The 15235-nt window shown below is 33.4% G+C and overlaps 1 protein-coding gene across 1 annotated transcript; it reads right to left on the reverse strand.

Annotated features, from left to right (window-relative positions):
- Positions 1-5005: 5005 nt before the first annotated feature.
- On the reverse strand, positions 5006-6979 carry LOC127084507 (uncharacterized). Its single transcript, XM_051024971.1, has 4 exons — positions 6703-6979; positions 5653-6610; positions 5309-5404; positions 5006-5170 (listed from the first exon to the last, which is right to left on the reverse strand). The coding sequence occupies exons 1-4, from the start codon at positions 6888-6890 to the stop codon at positions 5018-5020; spliced, it is 1395 nt and encodes a 464-aa protein (XP_050880928.1). The 5' UTR covers positions 6891-6979; the 3' UTR covers positions 5006-5017.
- Positions 6980-15235: the final 8256 nt, after the last annotated feature.

Genomic DNA, 15235 nt, shown 5'->3' on the forward strand with positions numbered 1-15235 from the left:
ACTGTTTCTCTTCTGTCTACGAATTTGGTAGAAATGATTTAGGTAGCAATGAGAACAAACTGTTGATTTGCATATTGTATTTAAATAGAATGTTTAATTTTTTATGATGGTTAGAGATAAGGAATATTAAATTGTGAGATGATATGTTTTATGTGCGATAAACCTTCTCGCAATTACGTTAGAGACATCAGGGTAGTAGCAATAACGAAGAAGGATACTTTACGATTAAATTATTGGTTGATATTTTGAAACAATCATGATTAAAGAGAGATCATTATATGTTTAAGCACATAGAAAAGGGGAAAATAATTTTAAGGGGGGAGTTAGTAGTTTTCCTCATAGATTAATCACGTCATTAGTTTAGCTTAGTTATTCTCGCAATTATAACATAAACTAATCAATTGCATTCAGCGCATCTGCCATTACATTTGTGTTTCATTACACTTCTAATAACAAGTACAATCTCCTTAGTATTGTCGAAATAATGACAATATTTATGGATACAATATAAAGATTACTCACACTATATTTGAGATTTGAGCATCTCTGAATCAAGTATGAATCAAGTCTCCTTCATAAATGCACATCTCTGAATCAAGTCTGAATTGATTCTTTTTTAAGCATGCATAAATCAATTATTATGTTTGAGATTTGATCATGATGGTTTAAGCCAATTTTCTGAGTTAATGAAACAAGAACCATAAGTGATATCAATCCAAGTCATGTGGGAAGTGGAATCTCAAACTATTTTGAAAAATATAAAAATTGAGATTTCTTGATTGTGACTCGAGTCACTCACAACCCATGACTTGAATAAAACAAAATAGAGGAAAAAAGGAAATTTTTATGTATGTGATTAGAATCACAGTTTACACATGATTCGAATAATGCAACTCCATGACTCGAATTATAAGTTGTACATGACTCGAATCACATACATTTTTTCAGCCACTACCTTGCTTAATTTGAATCAAGCTCAACACATGACTCGAATCATGAACCTGTGTGACTCGAATCACATTTTTAACTTGACTCAAATCAAAGGAAAATTGGTCACTTTTCTTTATTTGATCTTGCTTCACACTACTTGCTCATTTGACTCAAATAATGAAATGCTTTTGACTTAAATCTGACTAAATTTTTTCATACATTTTTTGTGTTTAATCTTAAGCACATATAAATTCATTTTGTCATCTCATTTCCAATAACAACTTTGATGAAATAATAATCTACATTGTGATTTTGTGAAATCAACACCCTCTCACTTTTGAAAAATCAAAAACTCTTGCAAACAAATTTCTTTCATATTTAACCTCGAGTTTGATTTCAGATCTTGATCATGAGATACTTTTAATTGATTGAGGGAGACACCATCTTGAAGCTAATTGTTCTTCAAGATTTGGTTTAGATTTTCAGAAAGCTTACAAGGTTGAGGTTGTTGTCATTGGTGATGATAAATTCCAGTGAAAAGAAGGAGGCTTTTCTCTCCAAGCAACCTTGGTAGTGATTGTGTGTAAGGATACGGACAAGGTGGAGTTCTTCTCAAATCTTCAGGCAGTTTATTACTCAAGAAATAGGTGGGATCAAAGGGTGATTGCCACACACGAAAACTATGAGCAGATTGGTGAAGCTGGAAGATTCAAAAAGCATGAATTGAGTAAAGATTATGCATAAGAGTTTAGCATTAGACTGTATACAAGTCAAGATCTAGATATGAGATTTATTTTTCTCAGCATTATTGTGGATTAATGATTGTATGAACTCTTGCAATATTTTTCAAAATAAAAAGGAACAAAATGAGTTTCAATGGAAAACCATTAAAGAATGAAGTAGGTAAAGCGAGGGCAAATGTTGAACCACTATACATCGTGGTGTAATCTCCCCCCCCCCCCCCCCCCCCCCCCCTCTCTCTCTCTGACACACATACACATAGTGTTGCATTTAAGTTTTGTAGTATAACTGCATGCTTAGGTTTTCAATTCTTGTATAGCTTATCGTTTATTCAGTTGGTAGAAATTTATTGTGTAAGGTTAGGTTTTGTTAGAATTGGTGCCTAATTGAGCTTTAGTGGTGATTAAATTATGGAAAACTAGTCCTGCCAGAATCTGATCATAACTGAAATGTCGTATATGACACGTCTCGTGTAATATAAAATTATTCAATTATTCATTGTTGAGCAATTTGCGAGTTTTATGAATTGTGTATCTATCGACGTGATTGAAATCCAATAAAAGTCTAAATCTCCATTTTTCTTTAAAACTTTCGCGAGCAATTTGGAAAAACCTATGATATTCTATTTATGGAAAATTAGTTGAATTATTGTACAAGGGTCCATTCACCACATCTAGATTATTTTTATACTCCACATTCTCACCCAACAAGAAGCACTTCAACAAATTATGGCAAATGCTAAAATATTGAAAGAGATTCAAACCAAGAAAAGGAAACTTCTAAATAATGAGATTGACTACCTATCAAAAGGATATAGTGAAATTATTCAATGTAAACTTATGCCAAAACTACTAAATCTAAAGAGTTTCAACATTCCTTGTACCATAGGTCAACTGCAGATTCTTGAAGCATTGTACGATTTGGGGGAAAACATCAATTTGATGCCACTCTCTATGATGGAGAGGCTAGTTAGAAAATCAAGGTGTGCCAATATGAAACTAACATTAACATATAAGATTTGTTTAGTCCCTCATGGGATAATGCAAGATGTACTAGTGAAGGTTTGGACTTTCATTTATCCAGTTCACTTTTCCAATGTTGATATTGAAGAAGAAGCATAAGTTCTTATCATTCTTGGTAGACCTTTTATACGTATTTCTAGGGTAAATATTGATATAAAATCGGGTGAGCTTAGGCTCAAATTTTGAAAGGAAAATATGATCATCAAATTGTATTATGGCTTTCAACCTTGGGAAGAAAATCCATAATATTTCCATAAGAAGTTGCAGCAGATGCACAAAGCTAAAAAGGAGTTGTCAGTTTCACTCTGAGTTAAGGTAATACACAAATTTATAAGAATATTTCAAGTTATTTTATGTTTTCATCTTCAATAATGTATCCTTATAATATTTTGTAAAACTTATTAAAAAAGATGGCTAAAATCATTGGGTTTTATCAAGGAGAGATTGAATATTTCCACAAGGTATGTGAAAGGTATAAATTCATGATTAAAAATTGCCCATTGTCTAACTTTGCCTATTTTGGAGCAAGTTTAACACTTCACAAAAGAACTTCAAAGAAACACGACTACTATTGGGTGCCTCAGCTAGATATACCATGTTAAACAAATATTCTAGAGATAATAAAGCGTTGATCTAGTCACAAATAACACACTACTTGCTAGTCACAAATAAATGAAGATGAAATTGGATATTATAACCAAGCAACTCATAGATTCCCCAAGGGGATATCATCAAGTAAAGCATGTGCAACAAGCTCTCATGTGCAATTTTTGTGATGGTAGTCACAAAAATGGCCACACTACAACAAACAAGACCTTAGACAGCGCTTTTTTTAGCCTTAGACAGCGCTTTAAAGCGCTGTCTAAACCTCCGCTGCTAAAGGTTTAGACAGCGCTTTTTTAAATCTTAAAAGCGCTGTCTAAGCCCCCCCCCCCCCTTAGACAGCGCTTTGGCCAAAAGCGCTTTATAAGACCCTCTTATTTTAAATTTTTTAGGTATACCTTAGACAGCGCTTCTGAAAAGCGCTGTCTAAGCCCCACCCCCTTAGACAGCGCTTTGGCCAAAAGCGCTTTCTAAGACCCTCCTATTTTAATTTTTTTAGGTATACCTTAGACAGCGCTTTTCAAAAAGCGTTGTCTAAGCCCCCCCCTTAGACAGCGCTTTCTAATCCCCCCCTTAGACAGCGCTTTTTACAAAAGCGCTGTCTAAGGTATACGAAATTTTTTGAAGCTTTTGTTTTAAACCACATTTTTTCCAGGTTTATAAACCAGAATTTCTACCTGTTTTCAACCAGATTTTGACAGACAATTATCACATTTTATATATGCCATTTTGGCCTTTTTTCTACCAATTTTTGGCTAACAAATATATATATATACCAATTCAAACCAATTTTGCCTTAAATGTATCAAAATATATACAAATTTATGTACACATTTACAAGTCATTACATATACTACAAATGTACACATTAATTACACAAATTTATGAACAAACATTGAGCTCTATCATGAATTGACACCACTCCTCTTTGATTTCGTCCACTTGATCCTTTGTATAAAATGCACACTTGAATTCCTCAAAGTACTACATAATAATATAACATATTTTGAATTAATTCCAACTATTTAATTATATGAGATATGTGTAAATATAAAAATAACTCATAAGTTAGAAATACATACATCGGTGGGAATCTTTAATCGGCCCAAAGCAAGAGTATCTCGCATAAACCTCAACATGAAATACCCGCAATCTATTTGATTACGTTGTTGAGGACACTACATATGAAAAAAAAAATATGGATTATAAATCCTAAGTTTTATCAAGTGTCATCACTAATATAATAAAAAATATGGTAACTAAAAATATACCGCCACTTTAATCCATGTAATGGAGTTGGCGCCCCTCCTTGAGGTTTGGATATCTCGTTGGGCCCGAAAAGCTTGTAGGACGCTAATAAAATAAAAATGAAGCAATTAGAACAATTCACATAAACTAAGAAAAATTTTGAACATTCTCACTTACGTGTCAATTAGGACCTTCATATCCGGGTATGTTGTCCAATCATTTCCTAACGAGTCAAGATAATACACAATTTCTCGGATAGGATTGATTGCGAGCAACAACCAATGTCCACTGTAATGATTAGGCAAATGTTAGATGGTAACTTGGAAAATAATTATAATAGATGAATTTAGAATGAAATGCTAACCCGGTATTAACATATCGCAAGAATGAAAATAATTATAATGTCTCTGGGATATTAACCCGGTATATAATATTAGCATAAAACAACCATGTAACTCTCTTAATAACACCATTCATGAAAGGACGTACCTAGTAGGGTTACGAGAAGGAGCCCAAAGTACACATATCACCAGCAAGAGAGTATATGAAAGCAGGGACCAAAAGGCGGGAATAATCCAAGCAATTTGCCACAGCTCACTTAGAGGATCAGTTGCATTGAAGTACAGCTGGTTAACCACAGTAACAAATGATCATTAGCAATATTATCTCTAATTTATTTAATTTTAAAAAATGCTTAAATGATAATCAATTGCATCTCTAAAATTGTTTATTCCAATGCATCAGATATCTTTTACAAAAACTACCTCAAAGCCAATCCATGCAATGGACAGTAGCACAGACACTGCCAGGGTATTTGTAAATTTTCTGTAGATCTCCAGCTTAGCTAAGTTTCTCCTTGTCTACACCCAAGAATAAATAGAAAATGAGAATAAGTAGAAATAGTATGCCTAACTTACGTATTTTCAAAAGGGTCCATAAAATGCCCCTATTCCACATTATATACACCTTAAACCTTGGTAAACAACTATTTCTTTCCCAAAAAAGAAACACAACCCAAACAGAGATTAGTGGCAGTGGTTAATTGGTTATTATTACAATCATAAAACAGCACTGAAGAATATGGAAAGGAAGTGAAATTGGTAATTGCCTGCAGTTTCTCCAAGGTTTTAGACAAGGAAGAGAAGATCCATAGAATGAAGCATGAGTCAAGGCAAACAACAGGGAGTACCAACAGCAACTTAGATTTCCCAGAGAAGTCATTGATGTTCCCCAAATGCTCAACAAGCTCAAACGCTTCACATGCAACAAAGTACATCACCCCAAGAAGCACAACTCTATGGGCAACCCCTTGCGCGCCAAGTGTAGCACGAACAACACCATATCCCATAGATACAACAAGCAGAAGCAGCCTCGAAAGTGTCTTCTTAACAGAGGTGAAAGTAACCGCCCATATGGTAATTCCCATAGGCCTACTACCAGTAACATTGAAATTGGCATACTCAAAATACCATAAAGCCATCTCACACATTCCAAGAGCAATAACAGCAGTAATGTGGTAGTGAAGGTGAACATGAATAATATCCTTCTCTTTCCAAAACTGAAGAAACCACAAAAACCATAGAAGACCAAGTAACAGATAAGCCAAAGACATGAAACCGTAAAGGGTCATAAGAGGTGCCATTTTACCAGGAAGATAACCATTAGGATTTCTCCATACAGTTTTTCCTGTAACAGTAGTCCCTTTCAGGTTAGGATCACAAAACATGAAGTAAAGATAATACATCCCAGTAGCATTGATTTCAACAGTTTGAAGATCCATATGAGCAACTTCACTGATTCCTCGGAAGAAGGTTTTGATCCGTTTGGGAAAGTCAGGATTATCAGGATTATTATGAATGATAACTTCACCAACATTACAGTTATATTCTTTAGCAAGATCAGGGGTACAACAAATTAAATCAGACTTGGGATTAAAATAGAACCCACCGATTCTGTTTCTGTCTTTAACTTCAAGAATAATTGCTTCAACAAGACCAGTATGGGTTTGCATTTGGCCATAGGAGATAGCAGATTCTCTGGGTCTGTTGAACGACACTGTTTCGAACCTGAATTGAATTGAAAAGAATGAAACCTAAACCCTAACCCTAATCTAACCGTAATAGTGAGTGAAAAGAAAAGAGTGTGAGATTGGTAATACCTGATGAAAGACGAAGAAGAGGAGAAGATAGCTTCTGTTCCGGCGTGGAAGAAGAAAGCGTTGGAACGGTGAGTGAAGGGTTCGTTGTTGTAGTGATGAATTGAAGCATTGACGTTTACAAGAATGGTAAGAAAGAGTGCATAATAGATCAAGTTCACACTCTTGAACCCCATCATCGTCATCATCATCAGAATGAAGAAAGAGAAAAATGAGAGAGCATCGATAGTAGTAACAAGTTAGGTTGAGTAAACGTTAAGTTGACTGTGATTCTGGATTCGTGTTCGCTGTTATGGTTTTCGCTGATAGGGTTTCAACGTTCGCAGGAGGGAAAACAAAAGAACAGAGAACGAAAATTGAAATGGAGTCTGAAATTTTATTTTAATTAGACCTTAGACAGCGCTTTCCAAAAGCGCTTTCTAAACTCCCCCTTAGACAGCGCTTTTGGTTTTAATTTTTTTTTTAATTTAAAGACTTTAGACAGCGCTTTATCAAAAGCGCTGACTAAGGTCTATATTTAAAAGCGCTTTCTAAAAGCGCTGTCTAAGGGGGGGGGGGGGTCTTAGACAGCGCTTTTAGAAAGCGTTGTCTAAGACCCCCCCTTAGACAGCGCTTTCATTATTTTTTTGGAACATTTTCCGTGTTTTATTTTAATTTTAACCTTAGACAGCGCTTTCTTTTAAAAGCGCTGTCTAAGATGCGCTGTTAAAAGTCATTTTTGGCGTAGTGCCAAATGCAATTTAAAAGGATACGATGAAGAAGAATTTAATTGCATGGGAAAATATCAAGGAAATAGTCCATTCTCTAGCACCTATACACCGTCTTGGAGGAAATATCTCAATTTCAGGTGGAGTGACAACAATAATCAAGGATCCAATAAAGGGCAGTAGTATAAATGCAATATTTGAATTAAAATCCAAGACAACATCAATAACAATACTCAAATCAGTAGAAACCTTATCCAAATCAGAATCAATTTTTGCAACAATCTCATCAAAGACCACAACAACGGTACCAGAACAATAAACAATACAAACACCACCAAAAGCATAATTAGCAACCTTAGCAAGCGGGAAAACCTTCTCAAATAGAGGAAAACTTGAACTAATTCATGCACGCATCAAAATATAATTTCAAAAATATGGAACTGGATCAAGAAACAAATAACAAGAATATTGAAGCATCACTTAGGAATTTAGAGACTTGCATTAGACAACTCTCAAAATAGTTGGCAACAAATCTGGTGGAAACTATGATGGGAATACAATGTATAATCTAAAGAAGAATTAAAGGTTATATGTTATCAATATAAGGAGGAATATATCTGCTAAGGCTTTAAAACCAAAACATTAAATAAAGTTGTCATAAAAAATGAGTGTGGTATGGAGAGATCGTGAAGAAAGAGAAAGAGTAGATATGGTTAGTAGAGTGGGAAAAACAAAGAAAAATAAATTGCAATGCCTATATCATTACCATACCCACCTATGAAGGAAAAGGATCTTAAGAAGGGAGTGTATACAAAATTTATCACACTGTTCAACAGTTACATGTGACCCTGTTGTTCTCATAAGTACTTTAACAAATTGTGACATATGCTAAACATCTATGCTATTCTTACACTATAACTTACACCTACACTGTATGCACTGTTCACATGAATAATACCGTGAACAGTAAAACAGTACATGAACAATACCATATGAACAGTGCGTGCGCATGAACAGTATTCCTGTGAACGGTGCCCATGTACGGTGCATGAACATTGATTTGTATATGAAAATAAAGTTGGTTAATGAAATATAAAAAATTGGTTAACGAAGTTATAAAGTTAGTTAATTAACACCCAAATATAAAAATAATTTTAATAGTAAAATAAAGTTGGTTAATAAAATATTAAATATTGGTTAATGAAGTTATAAAGTTGGTTAATCACGTAATACTCTTTAATAAAAAAATAAAATAAATATATATTTTTATAAAATAATATTTTATTATTATAATATTTTACTATTCACTATATTGATGAACAGTAAAATATGGTGTAGTGTATCATTTGGTGTATGAATAACATTTTTATATGTCAGCTATGCTATTCTTACACTATAACTTACACTTACACCGTATGCACTGTTCACAAATACAGTGAAAAGTAAAACAGTACATGAACAGTAGCGTGAACAGTGCCATATGAACAGTGTGTGCGCATGAACAATATTCCTGTGAACAGTGTCCATGTAGATGTGCATGAAGAGTGATTTGTATATGAAAATAAAGTTGGTTAATGAAATGTAAAAAATTGATTAACAAAGTTATGAAGTTGGTTAATTAACACCCAGATATCAAAATAATTTTAATAGTAAAATAAAGTTGGTTAATAAAATATTGAATATTGGTTAATGAAGTTATAAAGCTGGTTAATCACATAATACTCTTTAAAAAAAAAAATTATACATATTTTTATAAAATAATATTTTATTATTATAATATTTTACTGTTCACCGTATTGGTGAACAGTAAAATACGGTGTAGTGTATCATTTGGTGTATGAATAGTTTTTCTATGCTAAAATATTGAAAGATATTCAAACCAAAAAAGGAAACTTTTTAACAATGAGACAGACAACTTGTCAAAAGGATATAGTACAATTATTCAATGAAAACTTATCCCAAAGCTACTAAATCCTTGGAGCTTCAACATTCCTTATACCATAAGTCAACTACAGATTCTTGGAGCATTGCACGATTTGGAGGAATACGTCAGTTTGATGCCACTCTCTATAATGAGGAGGCTAGGTGGAATATCAAAGTGCGCCAATATGAAACTAACATTAGCAGATAAGCCCTATATAGTACCTCATGGGATAATGGAATATATACTAGTGACAGTTGGGACTTTCACTTATCCAGTTGACTTTGTCATTGTTGACATTGAATAAGAAGCTGAAGTTCTTATCATTCTTGGTAGACATTTTATATGTATTTCTAGGGTAAATGTTGATATAAAATCAAGTGAGCTTAAGCTTAAATTCTGTAAGGAAAGGACGATCTTCAAATTGTATGATGGCTTGCAAACTTAGGAAGAAAATCCAAAATATTGCCATAAGAAGTTGCAGCAGATGCACAAATCTAAAAAGGAGTTGCCACTTTCACCATGAGCTAAGGTAATACACAAATAAATTGAAGATATTTATCCTCTGAAAGAAGAAAAATAAGATAACATAAGTCGTGCAACAACAATGGAATACAATAATAAGATTAAAGCCGAAAGGACTTGGTTCTCAAGAACAAAGAAGCAAAAAATGGATCTAAATTAGATTCCAATGTATTGGCTTAAGCTTCCATATCCATCAGTGTTAAAGAACAAGGAGAAATAGGAATTTAAAATGGTGAAAATGAAGAAGATTGATCACTAGAAAAACATTAAGTACCTTCCATAATTAGGGAGGAGAGAGATAAAGTTAATGACGTTAAACAAGCATTGAATGAGAGAAAACCCATCAAAATCAAGTTTAATCATTTTATTTGCATTTTTTTTATCATATTCTGATGTTCTTTGTTATAAATATAGAGGAAACTTGATTTTGAGAAACTAATTGATCATCTTTTTGGTAGAAAGGCGAAAATAGGAAGAAAATATATATAAAAATTGGGAGTTTTAGAAAATTTTGGAATTTTGAAGAATGTAACTCTGCTCCTCTTTGAGATCAGCACGATTTTGAGGATCTACTTTCCAAATTAACCCAACTTCCGACTCATCAGGCGACACAGTTTTCTCATTTCAAAAATATCCATTAACTCTTGAAATTTTGTCGTACCTATGCCTAACACGACACAGTTAGAACGTTAGTTTTCTGTTGTGAGTATCTTGGAAGTTGTAGTTGTTGGACAAGTGACTCTAAGAACAATAGGGGATGAATTTTGGTATTTAAAATTTACGATTAATTTAGAGTTTTTATTACTTAAGAAACAAATTATGTTAGTATTTTCAAGATCAGAAATAAAAGTAGCAAAAAATAAATGACATGAATTTAAAAGATAAGGGTTAGAGAGATGACACTAGATAATTATCCAAGTTTGGCCGAACGTTGGCCAACTCCTATCCCCAAGATATCTTCTTGAGATTTGACTATAATATTGAGTTTTTATAAGTTATGCCCACAAACCTTTGATACGAGTGAATCAAGAGGTTTTACACTGACTTATCCCCCAACCAAATGAGAGTTTTTCTACAGGCTGAGCTCATGATCCGAGTAGAGATTTTAGAGGCTGATCTCAATCACAAAACATAACTTTTCAAATCTAGGTTCTAAAACCAAATTGATAATTTTCAAATGGTTGATTTCAAGAACCAAACTAAATTCTTCAAAGAGTATCACATTCTTGAAAATAACAACAATGACATGACACAAGTATAATTTTTTTTCTCACAAGTAGTTTTCTCTCACATAGGCAATTTTGGCAAAAAAATATTAGAGAGAGATTGATAGATTGATAGATAGATAGAGAGGGAGAGAAGATATATAAATTATGAAGAATTAGGAAAATACTGAATTATGGTGTGAAATGAAGTGAGGAGAGGTCTCCCTTTATAGGATTTTTTTTTAAAAAAAAAAGGAAGCAATCCTTGGACAATTAAATCACCTAATTAATTATCACTTTAAATAATCGATTATTATGGTTTAAAATGGAAGTTTTGGACATAGAGTTGTTGTCAATCATTAAGAAACTATCATAATCTATTATGCAATCGTTTGAGCATCATCTTATTGATTAGGACACAAATCTAATTGATCAGGTAGTTCAAAAATTTATTTCAGTTAAGTAGTCAGTTTTCTAACTAATTAGCTAGGTCTTAAAAACATTTTATGTGTTTTGTTTCATAAAGAGAGGCTTCAGAAATGTTTTAAGTGTGTGTGAGTTGCCTTGGTATCTTACGCGTTACTCTCATACTTTTACAAGACTTTAATAACCAGGAAAGCTTTCACTCTTCCTCTCTTCACAACTCTGAAACTTTCAAGTAAATCACCACCATCAATGAGATGGAACTATATTACCACCAAATTCAGCAGTCATTAATCTTGTCGTCATCGAAATGTTAGGAAGGTTGTGAGCAGGATCATCAACTTCATACCTGCAAACACATAGATCCACAGTAGTTGTGTCGCAGTGTCGAGGAATAGCATGTGATATTCACAAAGTCTATATTATAGAGTGCATTTCTCCATTTTTATTTGATCACTTTCTTCTCTTCTCCTAAATTATTCTGACACCTAAGGTCCATTAATCCTTACCATTTTTTCGTCTTCTTAACTTTTTAACCATTACCATGGTTCCACCAGGCAACCACAGGATATCCAAAACTTCCTCAAGTAAACAAGATTCACTTCCAACATATAAAATGTTTAAAAATGAAGAGCCGAAGCAAATGTGGAAGTTTATAAGACTATGCAAAGTAAACGCAGAGAAGGAGTTTGATTGGATGTTTTATCCAAACATCCAGTTATGCTCGGAACTTGGTAGCTAGAATATGGGAATCCTTCCATTCAACTTTAGCACATGTATTTTGGATACTATGACTAGAAAAATGGATATTAATAAGGAAAAAATTTCATGATCCTCTTCTTCATCAGGGAATTCGTCATATTGGTCATTTGTGCATGTGAGTCATTTCTTCTTTTCTTTTGACCAATTCTCTTTGATTCTTTATTACTCCAACTAAAGATGAAAATGATTTACAAAAGAAAAGTTTGGAAAATATGCAAATGGTAATCTATTGGTTAAGTGAAAAACTTAAGAGAATACAATATCTTAATAGGTTAAGGGCGCAAAATCCTAAACAAAATGGTTATGCCATTTACAATAATTAGGTGATGTTTACTTTCAACTATGCCTTTTTGATGGGAAGTAGAAGGACATGTGACTTTATATTTGATGCTTAATTGATCAATGAGTTTAGTAAAGGACATATGTTCACCCACTCCCCACAATTAGATTCAAGAGCTTTTACAATTATTTTAAATTGATTATATAGAAATACAAGAAATTGCTTGAAAGCTTTTAGAGCATTGAATTTGTGTAAGAAAATAGTTCCAAGTAAATTTGATAAAAACATAAACAAGAGTAATGTAATATTGATAGACACGGGATGAAGGAGTGGGGAGGGACCCCCAAATATCACTATCAGTCACCTTAAAACAAGAACTATAAATAATAATCAATAAAGTGGCATTTGATTTATGAATCGTGCCTAGACAACAAGCATAAAAAAACACAATGTAGACTTATTATAGTGAGTAATACTACATATATTAAGAACATTCTTAACAATATTATAATGAAAATGCCCCAATTTAAGGTGTTATTTAAACATAAATTTACTATTAACGTTTGTGCTAGAATGGAAAACAACATTGTTATTGAAACACAAAAACTAGGTGTATTGTTCATGGAGACAAAATACGTTTATCGAAAGAGTATGAATTCCTGAAAGTTGTATAAGTCATCAATTTCAAGTGATCCCTTAATAAATATGTTATGGGTTGGACAACGAATCAATTAAACCGTCTTAATACAAAGACTTGATTTAATTATAGTCATTCATTCAGATGGAAAACAGGCGGATGTTGATGCTGAAGTCTCATACTAGAGCATGGCACAACCCTCATCTCAACCATTAATATTTATCCAATGACATCTTGCTGGAGTCTTTATGTATTAGATGTTGGTTATTTTTATTTTAGTAATTGTTTTTCTATTTTTAATTAATTGTGGTGTTGTATTGTGGTACTTATTGGAAGTTTTAGCATTTCGAACTTATGTAAAAGAGAGTGTGTATGTCCAACATCTGTCAAAAGACTAGTTATATGAATCAAAGAGGTTATTTTCTCCTTTGTCCTGTTCATTTCCTACAACTATTTTCTTGTTTAATTAACAATAAATATTACTAGAGCTCTCTTCTTGAGGGACCTGTGAAATGGATGATGAGCCAAAATTTTCAAAAGTTGCTCCTCATCTCTTTGATGGGAACAACTATGACATTTGGGAAGTAAAAATGGAATCTCACCTAAAAGCTTTGGCCACTTGGGAAGACATTATGAAGTTCCTACGCTTCCGAATAATCCCACTGTGGCTCAGTTGAAATATCATAAGGAGAAAAAAAACTAAAAAGAAAAAGGAAAAATCATGTCTGTTTGCTGTTGTAACTAAAATCCAAGGAGATGCAAACAAAGTTCTAGAACATGGTGACCATATTTCAAATTGCAAGGCATGTCATTTCGGAAAGCAAAGAAGGAAGCCATTTCCAAAGACAACATGGAGAGCAACAAAGAAGTTATAATTGATTCATACTGACATTGCAGGTCCATAAAGAACACCTTCTTTGAATGGTAGTATTTATTATGCTATATTCATTGATGATTTTAGTCTTATGTGTTGGATCTAATTTCTGAAGCACAAGTCAGAGGTAGAACAAGTATTTTGGAACTTCAAAGCTAGAGTGGAGAATGAAAGTGGTTGTAAAATCCAAGCTCTCAAATCAGACAATGGAAAAGAATATACTTCTGAAGCATTTGATCGATTATGTGATGACGCATGCATTCATAATCAGTTGATTGTTTCGTACACTCCATAACAAAATGATGTTAGTGAAATAAGAAACAAGTTTATATTGGAGATGACTCGATGTATGTTGCATGAGAAGAACTTGCCTAAGCAATTTTAGGCGGAATCAACGAACACTGTTGTTTATTGCAAAATAGGCTTCCTATAAGAGTAGTAAAGGATAAGACGACATTTGAGGCCTGGTATGGTTACAAACCCTTCCATAATTCTCTTAAAATATTTGGATGTTTGTGCTTTACTCATGTTCCACAAATCAAGAGAGATAAATTAGACAAAAGAGCTCTTCCAGGCGTTTCAATTGGCTACAACTCTATTGCAAAAGCTTATAAAATTTACCAGCCACAAAATGGTAAAATTACTGTAAGCAGAGATGTGCATTTTATGGAAGATGAATAGTGGAACTAGGATCACACAAAGGAGATGGATGCAATTTCCAAAAGGCCAAACCTCGAGTTTCCTATCTTGGACAAAATTAATGAGAGCATTGAAGATTTGGAAAATGAAATGGTAGATGATGTTCCTGTGAGGGGCACAAGGCTAATTTTTTATGTTTATCAAAGATGCAACATTGTTGTTTGTGAGCCTGCTAGTTTTGAAGAAGCAAAACTTGATAAAAATTGGATGGTTGCGATGAAGAAGAAGTTGCACATGATTGAGAAAAATAATACATGGAAACTTGTTAAGAGACCTCAAGATAGGAAAGTCATTGGCGTCAAGTGGGTTTTCAAAACTAAACTCAATGATGATGGCTCCATCAATAAGTTCAAGGAAAGGCTACTGGTTAAAGGTTATGCTCATATTTTTGGAGTGGACTACTAAGATACATTTGCGCAAGTGGCCAGGCTAGACACCATCAGGATGCTAGTTGTTGTTGCAGCCCAAAAGGGTTGGAAAGTATACCAGTTGGATGTTAAATC

This window comes from Lathyrus oleraceus, chromosome 5, assembly GCF_024323335.1.
Source record: "Lathyrus oleraceus cultivar Zhongwan6 chromosome 5, CAAS_Psat_ZW6_1.0, whole genome shotgun sequence".
In the NCBI taxonomy this organism is placed as follows: Eukaryota; Viridiplantae; Streptophyta; class Magnoliopsida; order Fabales; family Fabaceae; genus Lathyrus; species Lathyrus oleraceus.